Source organism: Carcharhinus amblyrhynchos, chromosome 16 (assembly GCF_965287045.1).
Source record: "Carcharhinus amblyrhynchos chromosome 16, sCarAmb.v2.hapA, whole genome shotgun sequence".
NCBI lineage: Eukaryota > Metazoa > Chordata > Chondrichthyes > Carcharhiniformes > Carcharhinidae > Carcharhinus > Carcharhinus amblyrhynchos.
This window is the reverse complement of record NC_137339.1, coordinates 27,132,844-27,157,971: the sequence shown is the minus strand read 5'-3', so window position 1 is coordinate 27,157,971 and position 25,128 is coordinate 27,132,844. Positions and strand designations below refer to the sequence as shown.

General features: G+C 42.9%; 1 protein-coding gene across 1 annotated transcript; it reads left to right on the top strand.

The window, feature by feature from the left end:
- Window positions 1–3,953: 3,953 nt before the first annotated feature.
- rh50 (Rh50-like protein) lies at window positions 3,954–6,221 on the top strand. Its single transcript, XM_080204899.1, has one exon. It carries the CDS (start codon window positions 4,090–4,092, stop codon window positions 5,518–5,520), a length of 1,431 nt encoding a protein of 476 aa, XP_080061025.1. The 5' UTR covers window positions 3,954–4,089; the 3' UTR covers window positions 5,521–6,221.
- Window positions 6,222–25,128: the final 18,907 nt, after the last annotated feature.

The window sequence follows — 25,128 nt, the reverse complement described above, 5'->3', positions numbered from 1 at the left end:
AAGCAGTCTTTGTGATGGAGAGGATATAGATTGAGGCTTATCGCCAGATCAGATACTCAGTTGAGTAGTTTAGTTTAACATGAGACAATGACCAAAGGGGAAAATACAGAGTAGAGAACCACATTTCATTCCACCTGTGGCATCTTTACAATACTCTTTCTTTGAATGGATAATGGAATATGACCACCAAACTCCCTGTAAGCTTTACTATTTTAATTCTTCCACAATCTCAGAACCATGTTCATCATCAATAAATCAGTTCACTTGTGACATTTCCCATTTAAAGTCCAGGAGTAATTTTTCTGATACCTCGTCTGGAGTTAGAGCAATAATTTCCAGTCTTTTATAGTTACGAACAGCAACCAGCTTCATGAGGGATTCATTCTTCATCGATCCATGGTTTGGTGAATTTTCCAGTGTGGCATGCAATCAATGAAGAATGAGTCAGGTTTGATCCCTCATCGGCACCAGATTAGTAAATGTTGGAACACATTCACCTCTACAATAGTCTTCTGTTCCCTTTAGGGAAGTAGAAATATCTAACGATGTTGATCACTATCCAATGAGTTATGCTGGAAGTGTATGGATCAATGGACAAGGGAGTGAAGTACATCCTGAACAGAAGAAGAGGAACAGATAACTTTTATGGGATAACTAAGTGATAACTAAAGACTTTGTCTAAGCAGTGCGTTTTGAGTGTGCTTTTAAAGGCAAACCAATGGAAAGGTTTAAAGAGGGAATCACAGGAAGTAACAAATAAATGCAATTCTAAGGGAATACTGCATTGTAAGAGGTGTTTGCCATTTGAAAAAGTTGTTAAAGCACCCTGCAGATGAATTTTGTCTGGAGCTGAAGTAAGTTATGGGTAAAAATGTTGATAGCAATTGGGATTAAATAAAGGGAGAGGTGGGTGATGGTGAAAAGCTGAAAAATAGTTTTGATGATATCAGTTGTAAGGGTTATTATTTTAAAACATTTGTTCCTAGCATGGAGTTTTATCAACCAGAAACTATCCATTCAAGCTAATACCTTCTGAAATATAGCCACGCCTGATATTACTCATGTCCCCATGATTTCACAACCGAAGTGTGCCGTTGGAAGATGACCATTCTGGGTTTTGAAACTGATATCTTAGTCGGGAGCCTGGTGAAGCTTGTAATGGTCTTGCTCATCTGAGAGAGATGGCAGCCATGATGTGGAAATGCCGATGTTGGACTTGGGTGAACACAGTAAGAAGTCTCACAACACCAGTTTAAAGTCTAACAGGTTTATTTGGTAGCACTAACCACTAGCTTTCAGAGTGCTGCTCCTTCATCAGGTAAGTGAGAGTTCTTTTCACAAACATAGCGTATAAACACACAATGTCATTGTCATTTTCTGTACCTTTAAGACTTGATTATCTGTAAAGACTCACATTCCAACCATTATTTTATAAATTGAGTTTGTGCCTTTATGTGCCCTGTTTGTGAACAGAACTCCCACTCACCGGACGAAGGAGCAGCGCTCCTAAAGCTAGTGCTTGTACTATCAGATAAACCTGTGAGACTTCTTACTGTGTTCACCTGAGAGAGGACATCTAGAGAGAGGGATGAAGTTAGGTGGCAGGGTGACACAGTGGTTAGCACTGCTGCCTCAGAGCATCAGGTACTCAAGTTCAATTCATGCTTGGATCACTGTGTGGAGTCTCATGTTCTCCCCGAATCTGTCTGGGTTTCCTTTTGGTGCTCCGGTTTCCCCCTACAGTCGAAATGATGTGCTGGTTAGGTATATTGGCCATGCTAAATTCTCCCTCAGTGTACCAAACAGGTGCCGGTGTATTTTCACCCTAACTTCATTACTGTGTATATTGTGACTTATGTTCTTGTAACATTGATAAGTAAACTATAAAAGTTAATGGCAAGGAGGCGAATTTTGGATCGGGACTGAAATAACTACAAACTTCCGGGTCTTTAATTGGAGGAATTTATGTCTCAACAATGTCAAACAGGAGAGAAATGATTGTGGGGTCCAGAAAAGCGAAGCAGTGAGCGAGTTTGATGTTAGCAGTATCCTATATACCTGTAGAAACTGACTCTTTGGAATGAATCGCAGAGTGGTATGAAATAGATATGTTGGGCGGGGGTGGGGGGGGGGGGCCGGTGGTGGTTGGGATGGAAAATTCTGAAGGCAATCATTGCAGGAAGTCTTTGCTGTCGTGCCCCAATAAAGAAACAACATCTCTATACCCAGAAGAAAAGGGGTAGAATTTGTGGAACCCCGGGCTATGAAATGGCATATATGACTAACTCAGAGAATGCACATATCGGGAAAGGCTATGAAATGGCATATATGACTAACTCAGAGAATGCACATATCGGGAAAGGCTATGAAATGGCATATATGACTAACTCAGAGAATGCACATATCGGGAAAGGTAGTTGATTATTTGTTTACTAATGACAGCACCTTGTACTTTGTGATCCCAAATCAAGTAATGCCACAACCACAGCAGTCAGTGTTAGGAACGCATGTCAGACCAGAGTTTAGGTCAGTGATTAAAAAAAAGACAACACTCAGAAGAGACAGATTAAAAACACGTGTTTGCTCAGTACCAGTAGTAAGCTCTCTTTACTCAAGATACTCAGAGACTTTGTACTCACAACTGATCTTCGCTGTCCTGGTGAATGAAGTTAGCAAAATTGCTGGGACAGCAAGATTCTTGAAAGTTGCGCTGTTGCCAGCCTTGCCATTCTATCGAGTCTAGTAAGAAACATTCCTCTGTATTGGCTGCAGAGATTCCCTGATCTACACTAAGGCACTTCAGGTACGGTAGTAGTTAGTTGTCCAAAAACAGAAAATGCTGGAAAAGAGCTGACGAGGGGACATCCAGATTCGCTCTATTCTCTCCCCGTTGATGCTGTCAGACCTGCTGAGATTTTCCAACATTTCCTGTTTTTGTTTCGGATCCCGGCATCCGCAGTATTTTGCCTTTATCTCAGTAGTTAGTTGTTACCTTCCACTGGTGCTGACTGAGCAAAGGACTAAGGGTTAAAGGGTTTGACCACGTTATCTTGCTTGGTGCTCAAGTGCTAGAGTGGAACTTGAACCTAGAATCTCTGCCTCAGCGTCAGGGAAGCTATCCACTAGCGCCACAAGACCTCCCTCCCACACTGACCACACTTCTAAAACACTTCGTTGGCCGTTGAAGCGCTCCTGAAATCATCAAAGCTGCCAAGTCCTTTCATTTCTAGCCTCTGACGCTCCGAGGATCAGTGTTGTAGACGTGATCAGGATCTTCTGCTCCAAGATTTGCAGCAATTAAGCCGGATCCTGCTCATGTCAGGGTCACGAGTAGCCCTGTCCCTCACTCTGTACAGCAGGGAGGAATAGCCAGCCAGACGTGTACATCACTCCCCTGCTGGAAATACCCCTCATCTCCCCCAGGTCAGCATGACCTTAATACCCCGAGGGCCAGCCCTCTCTCCCCCATCGCGGGAAAGAAACCCTGGTGCACTTTCCCAAACGGATGCAGCAGTTCCAAGTCATCAGCCGCGACAAATTCCAGACATTTGGGACTTTACTATAGTCAACTTTAGCTGCCACCGGCTACCATGCACTTCCACTCATCCCGGTGCTTAAGTCCCACTGGCTAGAATCAGAGCAGAAGGAATGGTGACAAGTTGACAAAGTCGCTGAACTGCCGAAAGCGGGTAGGTCTGCAAACCAAACAGAAAACGGTGGAAATGGTGAACTGGGCGCCTTTAACAAGCAGAGGGTACTGTAACATACCCAGGTGGAGACTTGACATTCGGTTGCCCCACCTCCCCCCTCCTTTAGAAAGTAATTTGCAGAGGAGCCGAACTAAAATGCAAATAATTGATCCTTTCCACTCCTTACCGAATAGAAGATAAGCGGGTGCGGTGAATGCTGAAAGTTAGCATCACGTGGCCCTTGTCCAGGTATAAAAGTGCAGTTTGAGTTGCCCTCTGCAGCCAGTCAGCGCTCGGAGTCCAACACAAACAGCAAACTGGTGCAGAGTGCCCAGTGCAGAGCAGCTGAGCCGCTGCACTCTCCGTGGAGTCCTCACAGTGGAAGCTCAGGGCTGGGGAGATGTCCGCGATCCGCTGCCGGCTGCCCTTCCTTGTCATCTTCCTGGAGGGGATCCTGCTGGTACTCATCGCCCTGTTCGTCACCTACGATGAGCACACGGACGCCGCAGCCCAGAGCAACGAGACGGACCACAAGCACAACCAGCTCTATGCCATCTTCCCCGTCTTCCAGGACGTGCAGGTGATGATCTTCGTGGGCTTCGGGCTGCTGATGGGCTTCCTCAAGAAGTACGGCTACGGGGGCATCGCCTTCAACTTCCTGATCGCCGTCTTCTCGGTGCAGTGGGCGCTGCTGGTGCAGGGCTGGTTCTACCACTTCCACCACGGCCGCATCCACATCGGGGTGTACAACCTGCTCACCGCCGAGACTGCCTGCGCCACCGTCATGATCTCCTTCGGGGCCGTGCTGGGCAAGACCAGCCCGGTGCAAATCCTCATCCTGTCCCTGCTGGAGGTGCCCATCTTCACCGCCACCGAGTGGATTATCATGGAGCTGCTGAAGATCAAGGATGTGGGAGGGTCCATCACCATCCACCTGTTCGCTTGCTACTTTGGCCTGAGCGTGACCACGGTGCTGTACCGACCCGGCTTGAAGGGGGGCCACAAGGACGAGGGGGCGGACTACAACTCGGACAAGCTGGCCATGCTGGGCACCTTGCTGCTCTGGGTCTTCTGGCCAAGCTTCAACTCGGTGTTCGCGTCCAGCGGCCACGGGCAGCACCGGGCGGTGCTGCACACCTACATCGGCCTCAGCTCCTGCACCCTCACCACCTTCGCCATCTCCAGCCTGCTGGACAAGCGGGGCAAGATCAACATCGCCCACATCCAGAACGCCGCGCTGGCCGGCGGCGTGGCGGTGGGCTCGGCGGCCGACATGATGGTGACCCCGGCCGGGGCGTTCACCCTGGGCTGCATCGCCTCCGTCCTCTGCACGGTGGGATTTAAGTACCTGACCCCCTTCCTGGCCAAGAGGCTCAAAATCCAAGACGTGTGCGGCATCAACAACCTGCACGGCATCCCCGGCTTCGTGGGGGCGATCGCCGGCATCGTCACCATCCTGCTGGCGGCGGACGAGAGGTACGGCCACGGCTTGTACGACACCTTCCCCGAGAGGGTGCCCAAGGAAGGGGACAGGAAGCTGGCCGAGTTGGTGCGGCTTCTGCCGCAGTTGAAGCCTGGAGGGGGTCGCAGCGCCTGGGACCAAGCCCAGTACCAGGCGGCGGCTATCGGAGTGTGCCTGGGCATCGCTGTCCTGGGAGGGACAGTGACTGGCTTCATACTAAAACTCCCCTTTCTGGCACAGCCTAAAGACGAGTATTGTTTCAATGACGACCCTTACTTCGAAGTGCCCGAGGTGGAAGAGAAAGAAGAGTTTGAATTTACCAACAAAAACAATGCGAACAATAACCAACGCCTTAAACTGCCGGTTTGATTTCTGACTTCACTTTTGTATGTCCAAGCATCGTGTCTTTACACCAGTTTTCGGGACGTGCCCCTGCCAACATAGAGAGAGAAAAAAAGACACCCTGTGGTTAGCATACTTGATGCTAATTGTCCAATACTTTACCAGATATATACTTATTAAAGAGAAGCCTTTAACCTGACTTGAGTTGAAAATTACTGTTTCAGGATCGCACAAACCTCCAAAATCAGGATGTGCCCCACTCCTCCAACCAAAAAAAACAATCATTCACAGCTCCTGCATATTCTATGAGCTTTTGCAATAACACATTACTCGGAATGTGAATCAGAAAATATTTCTCATGCCTTGTCTTTAAAAAAATGATTACTGTATTTTTCCGCCTACAACATTCGGCGAATGAGGTACAAATTCACAAGTCTGGGGTACCTGCCTTTTAACATACAGAGTGACATGCTAATCATTAATGTCAGTGTCTATCTGCCAGCCAGGTCAAGTCTACACAGATGAGCCATTCAGCCAGTACTTGTGTAAGAGTGAGTTTCTATTTTTCCTTTTTATAAAGTCAGTAACTGATTGCTCTTAAACTGCACACCGTTAAGAATTTAATGGAGAATTTTAAAAGAAAGATAAAATTAAAAGAATTTTATTTACTCTGGTTAAGGTAATGAATAGTTTTAAGAAATTCAAATAAAGTTGTTCAAACACAATGATCAAGAGTGTTCAGTAATTTCCTGTCTTGCAATGTTTCCAGCAACCTGTTCTTTTTCACTTTTATTAATTGTTTCGGTTTTCTCCCCCCACCCAAATCTGTAGCTTTGCCAATGTTTTCCCCTCCCCCCAAACCTCCCTCTCCCAAAATGGCGAAGTTTCATGGGATCCTCCAGAATATTTCACAACTAAGCCGTTCTTAATGTGGAAACTGCGATAATGACACTTGGCAGGTTATTGGCAGGGAGGATGGGGGTGCGGGGGAGAGCTCACACTCACGCCAGATCCTGTCATCATCTCGAAGTGAAACCGTTCAGTTCATTAAGCACTCAGCCTACACCGTTTCTGCCTGACCCCCTCCCCCCCGCCCCGTTCCAATACCATTTCTGGCAGGAGACACTGCCCAATTTTCCTTCCTAGCCAATGGACTCTGAAGTCAGATATACAACCCTAAAGACACCCCACTTGTTAACAGCAAAGAACATAATCTGGAATCAAAATTGGTGTCTTTTTTGTGTTTGCAAATCAGGATTGTATTGCATTTGCCAACGTGCCTGCAAGAGCAAACTTTCCTTCTGTGTTTTTTTAATGCTTTTCATTGCCCTCTGTTCACCTTTAAGTCCTGAAGCTTCTACTTACAGCCCCTTATTTTTGTGACCTTTACTTCCTCTCCGAAGGTTACCAACAATTGTAGCAAAACAAGTCTAAAGTATCGGCCAGTTCATTTGTCTACTGATTATGGGTGACCTTTCATTCTTTCCTTTTATTTCTTAAGTTAACACTGTTTTCTTTCACTGGAGCAATTCTCCTCTGGTCTGTTTCACTAACTTAATTCAAGTCAGCTCTACTTCCTTCTTCAGCTCTGATCTTTCCTATCTGTCTCAATACTTTGTTTCTCTATTACAACTATTTGTCTTCATTATAAATACTTTATCTGACTGCTCCTTAATTTTCTCCCTGCCCCCATCTCCCCCATCATCCATCCCAATATCTATACTTCCCTTGTTTTGATCTTCAATTTTAAGGATGAATTTAAAGATCTTGAAAATTTCTGAAGTGATTATTTTTTCAGTAGTCTCAACTGTTTCCTTTTCAGGTGTTGATTTTTAAATTTATGCTTGAATTTTTGCACTAGTTCCATTATTTCAGTACCTGTGTACCAGCGAACTTACTTTCTTTATCTTCTCTCTACCCTCCTCTCATAAAGACAATCCTCATACAAAGGTACAGAAAGTAGCACATTGCCCATTCAATCATGCTTTGTATGCTCAGAGGGAGTGTTGATCAGCTATTTACATTATCACATCTGAACTCAGACATACTCTCTTGAATCATCTATCCTCACAAGCTTTCCAATAGGAATCATTCAATAGCAACAGGAGGAGGAACTTGGGCTAAGTCTTCATCTTCTTAGCACAGGGACACTGCAGCATTCCCACCACTGCCCCAGCAGCTAATATAACACCATCAGGAATTGAAATGGAAACTTTTCTGTTCTGTATGGTCTGCACCAAATGGTATACATGTGTGACAGAGACTTAGATATTACTGTGCTGAGGTAGGCCATTCGTTCCATGTGCATGTGTTTATATTTGAAACAGTGCCAGCTGCGCAGCAGAACTATTTAATCCCATTTCCTTTCTTTTATACTCTGTTATTTTCCTCTTCTTCGTAAGTTTATTTAATACCCTTTAGAACGCCATGATTGATTAGCTTCATTACTCTTGCAGGGAGTGCATTCCATACCCCAATAACCTTTCACACAAGAAATATTCTTGTAATTTCTGTCCTTCTTCTCATAACCATTGCTACTGACTCACAAGCAATTATTTAATATTTCTCCTCAAGGTTTTGAATACCTAACCTTCTCTGCTCTAGAGTATCCAGCCTAAATTTTCAGGTCTTATCTTAATTAATCCACTTTTCCACATCTCCGGCACTCTTTCAGTTATAGTTTCTTTGAGAAATGGAGCTTTATCATTTTCTTGTAAGGATATTTTCTTCTATAGAGATCTACCTAATCCTTTTTTTAAATCTTCCCTCCCAGGCTGGATCAGACAACTATGGCTTTACAGTGCCCTGTAGTTTTGCTAAAACCCAAAGTTGATAGTCTATTGCGTATGAACAGAATCATTTGTTCTAATTCCCACCCCTCCACCCCAGATTGGAGTTTTCCTTTTCTGTTTTGACTTTTCTGTGTCAAAATTTAATATTCTTTTGCCTTTTCATCCCATTACTCTTCACCAGACTTGCTACCTAGAACTAAAATCCCTTGTTTGGTCATTTTTTTGAGCCATATTCCTGCTGCATGCACTATTGACAGTTTAGGCAAAACCTAAATCTCTCCTACACTCTGGCTTAAGAAAAGTCATCTTATATGAGTTGCTAGCATTCAGTTTACAAACATGAAGCCCAAGTACAGAAACTAATGTGGTAATTATCTTGGGTTCTCAGCTTAATCAGACCACTATGATTTTACAGTGCCCTTATAGTTTTGCTAAAAGCTGAAATTGATAGTGTATTACATATGAACAGAATCAATTTCACATGTTTACAAGCCTAAACATATATGACATTTTGTTGTTCAGAAGAAAATACCATAATGGGCACCATTTTACATGAAACTCGGATCATATTATGTTTTAGTACACATGAAATGCAGAATTTTGTACAAAATAGACATTGAGATTTTTTTGGCATAGCAACCCGATTCTATGATTTTTTAAAAAATGCAACTATGCGTTGTACTGAAAGGTGTTTCATGCAAGATATATGCTATATCTCTGTGCACATTAGCGGTATATATATTATAGTAACCCTCTTTGATAGTCCATCCACCAAAATATGTGGATTCAAGTTGTACTAGCACGTAATAGCAGTTAAGAGTACAACAATGGAATACAGTTGGATTACAACTGGAGATGATCCACCAGCCTACTCATTAGTGGGTCGTGTGGTAGCTTCATGGTTTGTAACAAACGTTCTATCCCTGATATGTTTAAATAATATCTAAGTGCATTCTCAGCAATAGGCTGCATTATTATGCTTGTTCAGAAGGCAAAATGTTTATCTTCCCACATTTTATCCAACAGTTCCCTAACAATCCTACAATCCACTTATCAAACTCCATTGGTTTAAGCTAAATCTGATTACTCATTTTCTGCTGATCTGTTGTTGCAGATTATAATATTAAATTTGTGGAGCACATATATTCCGGTTCTTCTTTCAGATATTCCCTCTTCAATTTACATCAAAAGACAGATTTGACAGTTTTTGAAGCAAGCATGTTCATGAGAAAAATAGTTTAAAAATTAGTGAGGAAAATAATTCTTTTTTTTCCTTTCATTTTGGATCTTTGTTAAATTAGTTGTTAATGTTGATCTATTTAAATAAGAGCCAGAACTTCCTAAAATCATAGAATAATTATTCATCTACTGGCTTACTATATGTGAGTTTTAGACAAACAATAATAATACAACAAGTATTGTAGTAATTATCTGGTAATATGGACATTTTATAGAAGAAGCCAAGTTAAGATTAAGAAGCCCTGTTAAGCAAATCCTACCCAGTGTCCCAATCTGAATGGGTTTACAACAAGTACCAATGTTCATTTAAAAATCTTTGCTCTTAGACTGTTCATCAGTTTAAATATTATGACTTTGTGCTTCAGATAATACTTTCCCCAATGAAAGAAGATCTCTGGTCTTCAGAGAGAGTGTTCTGAAAACAAATTTGAACCCAGTGGATTGGGATTGGGATGATCTCAACATCCAAACTTTGAAACTGTGGAATGTATGTAATCAGACAATTTGTCTAAAAAAATTCCTACAGTGTTTGTTTGTGATTTGGTAAGTTGATTGCAACATCTGTAAAGGGGCCAAGTTCTAGAAAACACGAGTAACATCTATAATGGAAATGCTAATTACTAATGGTGTCATTTGAGTGCACTGTGTACTCCAAAGTTCAAGGTATTGTACCTTTAGTGAGACATTATTTCCATAATCAGTAGCTATTGTCCTTCGCAGAAACTGGTTCAGTTATGTTGTCAAATATTTAAGATTTTGCTTTGCTGGGATAAACAAACTTATTAATAAACATTAATTAGACAGGCTATAATATCATGGTGTATTTTAAGTGTAATCATAGATCATTTGTTTTGCCCTACTTTTAGTGGCATTGGGTTTGTGACCAATGCAAGAAGCACAGTTGCCCCACTTGTATGCTATCTGCCTCTATTTTCCTGTCTATGTTCTACAATGGCTTTTTTCAGGCTGCTTTACATGACTGTCTCTGAGGAAGCACTTATGCAGCATTTTAATAGAGCCTACAAGTTTATAGTATGTTGCATCAATATCGAGATATAAACAATGACTATTGCAGAGATGTAAGAAGGTGAAGTGTTTATTTTGGAGGAAAACTTGGACCATATGGGATAAGTATACATATGTCTTTAAAAATCCAGCCACAATGTGCAGTACCACAGATACATCTCACCACTGAGCTAATAGGTGTATGGATCACTTGATTTCTGCAATAAAAAAAGGCCAATATTGAGTTTGCACTCTGCAATGGAGAATGATGCCCCATCATGGAGGGATTGATAACTGTTAGACAAAGAGTCAGTTTTTCTGGTGAGGTGAAAAGTGAGCCAAAATTTTATCTCATTGATTCTGCCTCACATACAAGATTATGATTTGATATGGCCAATAAATTCTAGTCACAGCCCTGTTCTCCATCTCCAGTTTTGGTAGCAGTCTGTTGGAGAGTGCTGGAAAAAGAAACTGTCAATGCCACAAAAAAAACGTATAATCAATGCTGTGTGCTACAGCAATGACAAATAATGTTCATTTATCTACAGGAACATATTAAAGTAGAACTTTATCTTCATATTAATTGTTGTAAAACTTGAAACATTAAAAAGGAAAAAATGCATAAGCTTAATAGTGACATAGAAGATACTTCAAGTGCATTGTTTCAGTGTTCTGGCAAAATGATTGAGGTTCTCAGCTAAGTCTTGTTCGAGTCTAGAACAATTTACAATCCTCTTCTTGCAGGGTGGGCAAGTTAATTAGGAGTATCTGCTCAAATCTATCAGGTAGTCCCTCCACATGTCCCAGTGTAGAGAGTAGGATCTGATAGACAGTAATATTGTTTTCAATTAACCTGATGATGTTTATGAAGGACAATCTTTTTCTGAAATGCCATACAGGATGCAGGGTAATGTGGCAAACGATGATAAAATCTGCAATGTTAAAATTGTTTTGATGGGAAAACCAAGTAAAGCTCCACCCCAGGTTTCACCAGGTGGTGACCAGTGCACTTTCTTAAACAGCATAATGAGTAAGTTATGGTGCCATTCGTGGCCATCCTGCCAGTGGTAACTTATGCCAAAATGTCCTTGCAACCTCTTTAGCTAACACTGGCACATAAAAAAACCAACCTAACTTAAAACAGAAATCAGTGTGCACAATCAGTGCCTGAGGTAAGTGCAGAATATGTTCCATGTTCTTTCTTTTATGAATGAAAATGAAATATAGTGCCATTGAACCATACTTTAAGTATATTAAAGTATATTTAAGTGTAGTATATTAAGTATACATGTTTAAGAATATACAATTCACGGAAACTACTCAATTTCTAAATTTTTAATTAATTCTGTTATTGTAAAATACAGTCAAAAGCACACTTGAAATACATATTAGATCCCAGTGAAGTGGAAATCTTTAAAAGTGGTTTAAAAATCATCATAAAGTACAAGAATCCTCTTATACATAAAGTTTTAAGGAAAAAAGTTTCAAACTCACATTTTCTGGCCTCTTTCATGTGGCAGGGTATGTAAATGAGCACAGAAGGGTTTTGGCAAAGATTTCACTGAATTGGTGAAAAAGATTAGGGAAATTTGAGTCCAGTGTCAAAACAGGCGTAAGCCACTTATATTGTATAACAGAAAATCAAGTTGTGATGAATAGAACTGGAAACAATCTTTACACACTTTTATAAGTATTTATTTACAGATACCCATTTTGGACAAAAACCTCCTCACCCAACACCAGTTTGTTCCCATTTATAGCAGCATCGTTAATGCCCACCACCTCCGTGAATTTAAATATATTTAACAATTCACACCTGAATCACTTTGATCTTTTGCACCAAAAACTGCATTACACAGTATTTAGACTGCTTTTTAACTCAGGTTTAAAAGAAGCTCTGAACCATAATATTTAAAATAGATGGGCCTTAGAATTGTGCAAAGGAATGAAAATACAACTCCCAGGAGTCAGTGCAGGCCTCAGTACAGCACTAGATTGGTGTACAGATTTTACAAAAAAAAAGCTGTTTCTACCCATTTGGAATAATATTGTCTCTAGCTGCTCACACAGAGTTCCAGTGTGCTATTTTACTGGGGCAGCACACATCATCTCTGGATAACCTGCAATGAAAAGTGTGGGTTAAAGTATATTAAAAAATGCATTGTGACTGTAGGTGCAGTCCAATTCACAATAACAGTGAGGAAATGCTGCACCTTTATGTTACCCAAATGGACTATCTGTCTTCTGACTTCAAATACTCAATCTGTTCCTTGTGGTGGTCACAAATTGACAATGATATAATTATATGATATAGTGAATGAAGATGCACAAATGCAGAATGGAAATAACATGATCATGTTTTGTGCCTATCCTAGTGTGGTTTGAGTGTATAATTGTGGTTTGGATATTGTTATGCTTTGTGTTTTGATATCTCTGCCTATCATTGTCATTGGTGCCAATGTTGTTAGTTCTGCCCATTATTGTGGTTTGTCTGAGCTTTCCTACTAATGTTCTTAAATAAATTATGTTCTTAAGTAAAAGCCCACAGGATACAGGGTAATGTGGCAAACTGGATAAAAAGTTGGCTTAGTAACAGGAAACAAAGGGTAATGGTTGATGAATGCCTTTGCGAATGGAAAGTTGTTTCAAGTGGTGTTCCGCAGAGCTCAGTTGGAACCTTTACTGTTTGTGTTACATATTAACAATTTGGACCTGAATGTGGGGGGCACGATTGGGAAATTTGCAGATGACACAAAGATGGGCCGAATAGTGGAGAGAATAGCTATAATGTCCAAAACAATAAGGATGGGTTGATGGAGTAGGCAGTAAAGTGGTAGGTGGATTTTAACATAAGGAAGTGTGAGGTAATGCACTTAGGGATGTCAAACAGTTATCAGGAGTGCGCAATAAGTGGGAATATACTAGGAGGGGTAAATGAAGTGAGAGATCTTGGCATACAAGTACACAGGTCCCTAAGGGCAGCAGTTAAGTAGACAAGGTTGTAAAAAAAGGATATGGATTGCTGTCCTTCATTGGCCAAGGTATAGAATATAAAAGTAAGGAGATAATGTTGGAATTGCATAAAACACTGGTAAGGCCACAACTGGAGTATTGTGTGCAGTCCTGGTCACCACATTACTGGGAGAACATAATTGCTCTGGAGAGAGTACAGAAGAGGTTTACAAGAATGTTGCCAGGGCTAGAAAAGTGTAGCTTTGAGGAGAGATTGGGTAGATTGGGTCTATTTTCCTTGGAACGAAGAAGGCTGAGGGTTGACTTTATTGAGGTGTACAAATTATGAAGGGAAGAGTGGACAGGATAAAATTGTTTCCAATGATGGAAGATTGTATAACAGGAAACATGGATTCAAGATAAATGGCAGAAGATGCAGTAGCAACATGAGGCAGACATTTGTTTACACAGGCGGTAATGGGTGCCTGGGATTTGTTGCCCAAGTTTGTGGTGGAGGCAGAGACCCCAAACTCTTTTGAAGAGAACCTGAATCTGCACCTTAAATGCTATAAGTTACAGGGCAATGGGCCCGGTGCAGGAGGGTGTGATTAGAAAGGGCACCTGGGTGTCCTCAAGCTGGTACGGACAAGATGGGCTAAATGGCCTCCTGTCTGGTGTAATTTTTCTATGGTTCTATGCTGAACTCTTAGAGGGACAATTTGTTTATTATGTGACCTATTTAAAGTGAAACTTGTGTTTCCTTCTTTAAAGAAATACCACAGATAGGGTGCAGATTCCATCTAATATTTATGTACCGAGAGAATGCTGACTACCTAAGATGCTGTCTGTCAGCTGAAAGATTAAAATGACAGCCCATTTGCCCTTTCAGGTGAATATTAGAGATTCCATGGCACTCTGCAAAAAAAGAGCAGTTGTCTCAGTTTCCTCACCAAACTTTATCCCATATTCAACACATTAAGCAGATTATCTAGTCATTGCTTTTCTAACTGCAGAGCAGGTTGTGTGTCTAGACTGCAGCATGCAGGTCATTAGTGGTCAGTGAGACTGCCACAAGCGATCACATGTACAGTGTCTTTAGTCTCTCTGGCTCACAGTCATTGAGTGTGAGCTCGAGACACTCCAACACATAAGGTAGGGAATGAAGTACCCAACCAGTTTGACCCAGACTTCAGTCACATTACTATAGAGAAGTGCAGGTTCAAAATGTGACTGATAGTGTGACAAATAAAGAGAACCTAGATGAGATAGAGAATGAGGATTTGTAGAAACTGATCTTATCAACAGGATACAATGTACTTGCTACCCATGAGGATAAGGATCAAGACTGTTGGAATGATAGCCAGTATGTGGACCATGGCAGCATAGAGCAGGAAGCTGTCCAAAGAGGATTGCAGGAAGTGTAGGCATCAGGTCCTTTTTGAAGAGTACAAGGAAGTAGGAGCTAAGTTAGAGAACATGATCTCCAGGGCTATAATCTCAAGATTTAAAAAAAAATTTATGGGATGTGGGCATCGCTGGCTGGGCCAGCTTTTATTGCTCATTCCTAACTGCTGTCCATTTCAGAGGGCATTTGCAAGCCAACCACACTGTTGTGAAACTGGAGTCAGATGTAGGCCAGCAGATTTCATTCCAGATAGGTCTTTTTGACAATTGGCAATGATTTGATAGTCACCATTAGGCTTTTAATTCCAAATTTTTATTGAATTCAGATTTCACTATCTGCTGTGGTGGGATTCTGAATCCAGGTCCCCAGATCTTGCTTAGTGTCTCTGGGTTACTAATCCAGTGACAATGCCTCTATGCCACTGCCTTCCCAGGGTTACTACTGGAGCACTGCTCAAATTGGCATAAGGATAGGCCTTTTGATGAAACAGCTGAAGAAGTGGTATGAGGAAATGAGGTTCCATCTCATGGGATACTAACACAGGTGCTGGGAAAAGAAGGAACTGGAACTGTTGGAACAGACACAACCTAAAACAACCTAAAGCCACAGTCCGAGCAAGACAGTTTAATAAGGCAGCCATGAAGACGTTAAACTCATGAGTGGTGAGGACTGCTAATGTGGAAAAAATAGCATTGATAATAGTTTGAAAACAAATGAAAGGGAAGTAACAGTCAGAAATTCTGCTTTAGTTATTACACGTAAATGACAAATTAAAGTAATTAAACCTTGAGAGGGAATTATGGAAGTGAGTGAATAAATATTTAAAACAGAAGACCAAATTATGGTATGTAACCCAAATAGGCAAGCATTCTTTTACAAACCATAATAAGGAACAAATTGAATGAAGTACAGGTGTGGTTTCAACCTGCAGGGTATGGCATGCTAATCATTGCTGAAACATATGGCTACTAGACAATTGCAGCTGAGAACTAAGGATATCAGGTTGTAAGGTTTACATGGAAGAGGGGAATGGTGGTGGTGGTGGTGGTGGTGGGGGTGGGGGGGGGGGAGGGGGGGGGAAGCAGTATCTTTAGTGATTATGGATGCAATTATTTCAACAATAAATGATGATCCAACAAGAAGTGAAGATTTTACGTGTGGAATTAAGAAATAGAAAAGAATTTAAGACTAGTGGAAGTTGTGTATCAGGCAAGGTTTTCGGTATCCTCTTTCCTGGGTTCCTGCCCGTACTGCAGCTGAGGGAGTGCCCTTTCTTAGTGGGGGGTGGCAAGAGGGTAAGATGGATGTAGCACTGCTATTCTTATATTCCATTGGGATGAGGAGCTGGGTGAGGGCTGTGGTTCCCCAAGCTTGATGGCATGAACAGACAGGCTGGAGGCTCTATGGGTGAGCCAAGTGAAATTTATTGACAAACATTCAGAACAAAATGGTGACCTACCAGCAATAGTGCCTATATTCACCTGTGCCCATGAAGTGCCTACAATTTCTTAATCTTCCTCACCCTCCCACTAAGTCTAGATGTTTCTCCAGGATGCACAGCTGAGATTGATTTGACCTGCTGACTTCCAAACCCTTTTGCCTGAGATGACTTTGGAAGGCATCCCCTGAAGGGGAGGTGGGAGGTGGGGGGCAGGGAGCAGGTGGAGGGGGAGGTAGGGAGAGCAAAACCTTCAGGGTCCAGGCCTACTTTCAGGCACCATGAATTTTGGACTGCTGCCCTCCTCAGTGTCAAGGATTGGGGGTGTGTTGCTCGCAGAGACGGGAGTGCCAGATAGGCCGGAGATGTCCACAGTTCCCTGGCCAGAATGCCTCGGACTGTACTCGTGTACTTTTGGGTCCCCTGGAGATCCGTGTCTTCTTCCATGGGATGAAGGGGCAGCTGGAGGGAGATCCAGAAGCCCTGCCATCCTCTAGGTTGACACGTGTGGATTCCCACCAATGCCTGTGCCATGCAATCAAAGCCCTGCACCGTGGTGTGGACAACTCCTGCCATGGAGCACATGTCCTGCACCAAGGTCTCCACTGCAAATGCCACCCTCACAGTGTTGGCCTCGATGCACTGCAGTGGCAACATCCTCTTCTTGGTTAGAAGGCGATAGGACTTCTCCAATTGGCCTTGCAGTCTGACGAGGGCTGTTGTCATCAGAACACATGACTCTGCCTTGGTAGCTCCAGCAGCTGTGAGACAACTGGGCCAATGGGCACATCATTAGCAAGGAGCTCAGCAGAATCCTGGGTTCCAGAATCCCTCCGAATGCTGGTTCCCTGGGATGTTCGTCCGCCTGCGATGTGTTATCAGTTGTGAAGTGCTCACTAGTGAGTGATCTAGAAGCCTGTCTACTTATTGAACCCACAGAGGTGTGAGTATCTACACTAGTGCCAGGTGCAGGTGACAGTAGTGATGCGTCTTCCACGGTGGAGTCAGAGAAGTTCCCCTCTGCACTGCTGGACTCTGATGGTTCCAGAAAGAGTGAGGATGGTTTGGCCTCCAATCGTCAGCCTACAAGAGAAAGCATATGGCATCAGGGCATACAGAGGGAAAATTGATTATTGACTGAGACTTGATAAGTGACAGCATTTTTGCTCAGGATTCTCAGGATTCTGCGGCGCCCACTTCACTCATAGTGCAGGCATGCTCTTCCATTTCCCCGGCCAGCTTCTCGAAGAGTAAGCGGGTTCATAGCTCGGGCACGACTCCAGCTGGCTGCTACCCGCTGATATCTGTTGTACTCCAGTTTGTTCTGCAATGACACAGATAGGGACAGTGCAGGTGGAAGTCTGGATATTTAGATGGTGATGAGGTGTAGCAAGCATGAGGCTTGGGCAGAAGCTGGAGCGTGAGGAACATAGCAGCTACTGGGGGAACATGAGGGAGCCGGGGGGGGGACCTATTGCCTGGTGTTGGCAGAGGCCAAGGTGACTAATTGAAAGGTTTGGGAGTGCAAGGGGGTGCAGTAGGAGACAGGGGGCGGTTCATTTACCCTGGCTAAGTGAAGAAGATCATTCATCTTCTTCTAACACTGCTGCTTCGCCCTCTTCTGGAGTGTGTTTGCACTGAGCAGGGCTGCCACTGCATCCTGGGCAGGGGTGATAACCCTGCTGGACAGCTATATCCTGGAGCAGAGGGACAGGGTTTTCCACCTTTGTGCCACTCAATTGTGCAGTCTGGTCAGTGACCCTCTCCGTGAAGCATGGTGCGGGCTCTTGGGCTGCCATCCGCTTCAGTCATTGTGGAACAAGTGCCGGGGAGCCATTTATATGGAGCACCCGAGTGCTTGCAGCAGTTAAGTCATTAAGCAGAGGTCGAATCAGAAGGAATGTTCTGCTGGAGTGGCGTGAAACTTATGGGAATAGGAAGTAATATTAATGAGCCGTAAGATTCGGCCCAAAAACACATCAGTGCTTTTGATGGGAAACACTGTTTTTCATGTTGGAACCAACACTCTGCCGTTTTTTGGTAAGATTTCATCCAAGGGGGAGTTTTCTTGTTCCGTTTGCCACTGGAATCGTGCAAAAATCCATTGACCTCAAATGGGATTATTCAATTTTGGGATGAGCATGGCTGGAAAATCCTGTCAGTAGTGCTTAAAAGGGGGAATCGCACAACTGCTACAAAAGTCCTAGGTTCAGTGGAGGCTGACTTCAATGATGGCCCACAGTAAACTGGGCAAATTTGTTAATGGGCACATGAGACTGGATCAGTAGGAGTTGTTCAAAATTGTAAATTCATGTGATACAGGACTAATTTGTACCCCTAAGGGGCAAGAGCTCTACTTGCTGAGAAAGACAGCCACAGACAACGGAAGAGGTAAGAGACAACGTAAAACTAAAAGAAAAAAGCGTACAAAAATGCAAAAAAAAGCAGAGATGAACAAATGGGGTAGATAGAAAAAATGGACAAGTGTGATGAGTCAGATAATAAGAGCTGTGAAAGCAGAGTAGAGAAAGGGAATTTCAAAATGAACACTGAAAGTGTCATGACGATATTAGAAAATAGAGTGATCAGGAGCAGCAAGCCACTGAAATGCTTATAACACTGGTGTTGTAAATGAGAATAAGAACATGGCAGAAAGTCAAATGATTAATTTGTATGAGAATTTTCACTACAAGGAGAAGTCAGCATGCCAGACATCCCAAAAAAAAACTTATATTGAATCAGGGGCAGGTTTCCACCAACAATTATGTATGCAAATTTACAGAAATGGAGAAAATAGTGACAAAAAGGAGTGGCAAATTTTCAGGATCAAATGGTTTCCATTTCTTGGATTGAAAGGAAATAGATAAGAACTTTGCAGATGCCCCTAACTACAGTCCTCTCTAGTTTCTCATATCAGGACTACTCTTCAGATTGGAAAATTACACATCATTCCACAATTTTAATAAGTGGCACATGGAAACTGGGAAATGATAGTCCAGTTACCTTCCATCTGTTGTCAGGAAATTGCTTGCATCAATTATTATGGATAGCAACTGAACACCTTGAAAATCTTCAGTTGATGAGGAGAAGCCAGTGTACATTTGTGAAGGGTAGATCATGCCTCTCTGGGAAGTTGAAGGCTGACTAGAAAATTCCTTTGTTCATTAACAAAATCCTTTATGAACCAAATCAGCTATCCACTTCACTGAGATGGGTAGCACTGCCAGTCCTGATCCCATCCCCTCTAAAATGGCTGGTGCCAGGAACAGCAACAGGAAACCAGCATGTTGGCAGCACAAGAATCTTTGGGCCCCTTCTGCTTTTGTTCCATCCTTCAGCAGGGTCTGGAAATCCTGCCCCCAGAATATGGATACCAGACAGAGACACTGGCCTGAATTCTCCTGTATCCTATGCCCTGCCACCACTGCCAACGAGAACGGAGAAATTGGTGCTCAGCCGAATCTCCATTCACAGCAGCGGGACTGGAGAATCCTGGCTGTGGGTGAGGTTGGAGAATTACGGCCACTAGTTGGCACAATGTGACTAGTGATGTCCCAGAGGAATTTGTACTGGGGAAGCAACTATTCATTGTATTTATCCCAGAATTAGATGATGGAATTTCCCTAAAGCCACATTTTCCAAATACATAACGATAGGTGGCATTGTGAGCAGTGTAGATGGAAACTTAAATTCACAAAGAGATATCAGTAGAACAGTGGCAATTGGAATTCAATGTTGACAAATGTGACATAATCTACTGTGACCTAAAAAACATAAAACATGATACTTTCTAAATGGTGAAAATGTAGCAACAGTGGAGAGATTTAGGAGTTCAAATATGGATCATTAAAACAAGTATAGAAAATAAACAAAAAGGTAAATGGAATGCTGGCCTTACATTCAGAATACAGGAATGCAAGGGAGAGGGGAGGGGGGTAGAAATCATACCTTAGCCCTAGTTAGACCATGCCTGGATTATTCCAAGTAGTTTGGGGACTGCAACTTAGGAGGGGTATTTTGGCCTTGGGTGGAGTATAATGCAAGTTTATCAAAACAATACCTGGACTCAGAGAATTAAACCACATACACACAAACTAGTGTTATATATCCTGGAACTGAGAATGTGAAAGAGTGATTAAACCAAAGTTTTCAAGATAAGAGGAACAGCTAGGATTGATTGAGAGAAACTATTTTTGCTGGCTGGGGAGTGTAGGGCTGAAGGATTTATTTCACTTCTGGAAAGCTTGGCTTTCCAGAAGTGAAACTAAAAATACTTCTACATACAATGGAAGTTCGGAACTCTGTTCTGCAAATGGCAATTGATGCTAGATCAATTGTAATTTTTAAATTTGCGATTGATATATTTTTATTATATTTGTTTCAGATAATTACTGTTGATGTTCCAGTCATCCTCTGAAGCACTGAATCATCGAAACTGCAGGATTCTGAAACCTCCCTCACAGTCAATTTGTTTGGGTTGGCTCATGTTCCATTAAAAATTTCAGGTACCTGTGATATTCTGTCGGAATATCAGACTGAAGTATTGAAGATAATTATTGGACTGGATTTTAGGGTCAGTGATGAAGGATTGGATTGAAAAGTGGGGTGGATATAGAAGATCAGCCATAATTATATTGCACAGTGGAACTGGCTTGAGGGACTATATAGTATATTCCTACTCCTGTTTCTAATGCTCTTATAAATGGCAATTGCCATTCAGCTGACTGAATGCCGCCTACATACTTTTTTGGGGGACTTTTGAACATAGACTTCCTGTCATTGGATGTCTGATTCAGTGCATCACCTTATACAGGGGATTTGAACTATGTATAAGCAAGACAAGCAATGGCAAGGCTTCTCAACCTTGAAGAAGCTTGGTGAATCCTCACTGTGATTTTCCTGTCATGGAATGAGATGGAACAGGGATGGGATGAGAGACAAATGGTGCTGGTGACCTGTGCATCGGTCTTCTGCCTGCATTCTCAACTCTGTTGATTTTCCTGAGGACCAAGGGAGAGCAAGAGCTCTTCTTCTGACTTCCTAAGATCTTCATGGGAGGGGAGTGGAAAGTGGTTACTGGCTCTGTGAGGCTGACAACCATGGCTGCTCAGAAGATGCTCTAATTTACAAAACCAATACCGATGGCAACCACAGCATTGACCACCATTCAGACCTGAAGGTGGTCCACTTCCCTGGTGTCCCACCTCCATTCCTGCCCTACCCCCTTCCCACCCATCCACCCCTCCCTCCCCCACAGCTATTAATTGACAACGGAACCGTCTCTTGGAATATTAAGACCCAATCCCAAGCAAATTGTGCAGGCTGGTGATGGAGGTGGCATCACGATGTGGGATTGGTCCCATCTCCAGATTTCTGTCTGCAATGGGGATATCTAGCCCACAGAATCCAAATCAGAAAGAATAAAACAGGAAACAGAAATTAGAGTTAAATCATGTACAGGAAACAAAACTAAGTTTGAGAAACAAAGAAAGGATTTAGAGAGAACACTAAGTAGTTTTAAAGTTTATTTATTAATGTCACAAGTAGGCTTACATTAGCACTGCAATGAAGTTACTGTGAAAATCCCCTGGTCGCCACAATCTATCGCCTGTTTGGGTAGGCTGAGGGAGAATTTAGCACGGCCAATGCACCTAACCAGCGCAGAGAAATCTTTCAGAATGCGGGAGGAAACCAGAGCACCTGGAGGAAACCCACACAGACACGGGGATAATGTGCAAACTGCGCAGAGAGTGACCCAAGCTACAAATCGAATCCGGGTCCCTGGCGTTGTGAGGCAGCAGTGCTAACCACTGTGCCACCATGTCATCCGGATAGGACAGGCAGAAAACATAAAAAAAGTTCTTAAATTTCCAAAACCAATTGAATTCTGAAAGAATATGATTCCATGCTGGAGATGTTGACTGGATATTTGGACCTCAAATAAATCTCCATTCACTGCAGTGGGACCGGAGAATACTAGCTGTGGGCAAGCTCGGAGAATTCAGCCTATTGTTTGGCAGTAATTTTGACTGATTTCCCCACTAAAAACACATTTACACCTTAATGCACAAGCCCTTTTTGCCCCTGCCATGTTTTATAGGTTACCCTTGGGTAAGTTCACAACTTCACACCCTTACACAAATTTCAATGCTGGGTCTATTGATGAGATATTGTTATGGTGCAGCTTGTGGAGGAGCAGGTAACTCAGGCTACAACTTCTGGATTTCCAAGGTTATGTGAAATGCTCTGGAACTTGCTATACAATTCACTCCATAATGATGGAGTGCTGCACTGATAAGTGCTTCAGTATCACTGTTATTCGCATTACAAAATCCAATTCTTTATACGTTATTTATTAATATTAGATATAATAAACAAGAAAAGGCAGGGGCTTGAGTATCTCAGTGAATTTATTTATTTGTCTTAATCTAGGTGATAACAGCCTGATATTTTGTGGTTAGGTTTTAAAAATAAATGCTAAATATTTTGCGAATGACAACATGCAGGATGAACAACTTAGTCTGTAGCTTTGGGACTAATTTTCAAGCATTATAGAAAGAAGGTGCAGAAAAGTAAATACATTTGACAAGAATTTGTTGATAGCAAGGAGCCATGTTGTGATGTCTGACTTGAAATACAGTAGGCTTGAATCTCTACTTGCTTCATTTTGCAATAGATATTTTTGTGTAGCAGAATGCACTATGGACAAGCATAAGCTGAGTTAGTACATAAGGGAATCAATAACCTGCAGTCTAAGTAGAAGAAGAGCATCTTATTGAATGGCTGTAGAAAAGATTCAGTTTGGCAGCATGCTAGCATAGTGATTGGCACTGCTGCCTCACAGCTCCAGGGAACCTGTGTTCAATTCTTGGACTTTGTGGAGTTTGTACATTCTCGTGTATCTGTGTGGGTTTCCTTTGGATGCTCTGGTTTCTTCCCACAATCCAAAGAAGTGTCTGTTAGGTTGATTGGCCATGCTAAATTACCCCTTAGTGTCAAAGGGATTGGCAGGGTAAATATATGGGGGTTGTGGGAATAGGGTGAGTGGGTAGGATTGTTGTCAGTCTTGGCTTGATGGGCTGAGTGACCTCTTTCTGCACAGTAGGAAATCAATGATTCTATGGCTTACAACCTGTTCCTATTTCTAATGTTCTTGTATGTTCTGGATTTGCACATTTAATGTTCATGCAACTCATCAGAGAAAGTTAAGGTGGTCATTAAGATCATAAGTATCCTTTTAATAATGTGATTATTGTTAACACAATACCAATCAGCTTCTTCAACTCAGAAAAATAACAGTTGAAACTTTTTAATACCATTCCTGCATATGCAAATAGTTGTTGGAGATTTTAAAGATGAGGGCTGCGATTCTCACATCCTGTTGTGTTAATTGTTTCGTGCAGCGGGCTGGGAGAATTGTGTAGGGGGTGATGCTTGGGATTCGCGCAAAAGTTCACATCCCACTAGCATCTCTCAGCGCCGGGTTTCTGTCACGGTCTGCTCCTTGGGGCAACGTTTAATTAATATTTTAAGGGCTATTAGCGGACCCGGGACTGAAGTCTCCAGGCCTGCTATCCTCTCCCACCCTGCCAAAGTGTTTCATTCCAGTGGGGTTTACAGCAGCTCCCCACTTTTGGGGAGCTAGCAGCCTGACCCTGCTGGAGTGAAGCATGAAGAGGGGGAAATCAGGGCCCTCCAGGGAATTGAGCATGGCCATCCTGGCAGTGCCAGCCTCTGCCCACTGGCATTGCTCAAGGCGTAAAGTGCCCATGCCCAGGAGGCAACTTGGCACTGTCCATTGGGCATGGGACAGTACCAAAGGGACATGGCCTAACAGGGCAGTGCCTAGGGGCAATTGGTGGGGGTTGAGGGCCCTGTTGCTACTCTGTCATTGGGATCACTCAAGTAAGGAGGGAGGCCAGCGATTGGGGTGGTTGGCTGGGTTGGGGAGTATGTGTGGCTGGTGATGGTGGTGGTGGAGGGGGTGAGGGGGGTGGCAGGGTCTCCCTGTTGGGGGGAGAGTGGATCAGCACTGCTGGGGTGGGGGGCAGGTAACTGTTGGGGGGGATGTCTGGAGATTGGGGTGGTCCAGGATGGGTGGGGGGGGGGGGTAGGACTAGCTCGGGAATGATCGGGTGGGCCCACGATTAGGCCATGAGGGAGGGGGGTTTGGAGGGGCAGTATTGTGGGGGCCGTGGGGCTAGCCAGCGATCGAGCTGGCCAACAATTGGGGGACTGACAGTGCGAGGCAACTGCGCATGCACAGAGGCCCAATTTTTTTCAGCCTCTCTGGCTGTCACTTTCATTAAATTTTCAATAAAATGACTGCTTTAAGCTATCAATTTAAATTGTAAAGAAATAAAAGTTTATAGAAATTTAATAAGACAACTTTTTTAGCCTCTCAAGCGGGAATAGGCCCCGGCCATTGATTTGTAATGAGTGTGGGAGATTCTAGTCTCAATTCCCACTGAAAAAAGCAGCATGTATTACTCCAGTTTTCATGCAAATTCAACACTTAAAATTTCTTTGGAAGAATTCCGGCCATTTGTTTCAACAAAAAACTTTGTTGGAAGTGTGAACTTCACACTTCCAGCAATTTGAAAGCTCAGAACTGGTTCAGCTGGGTTCAGTAGGGGGCAGGAGAAAGTTTAACCTAATGGCTTTGGCTGTGAGATGACCTACTTCAGTCAGATCCAGCCTATTGTTTGTTACACCGTGCTATGAAACGGAATATTCCCTATCCCACTGTGATCAATGCCACAACTTACTGTGTGTATATATTATGTATATAGCATTGCCCATCT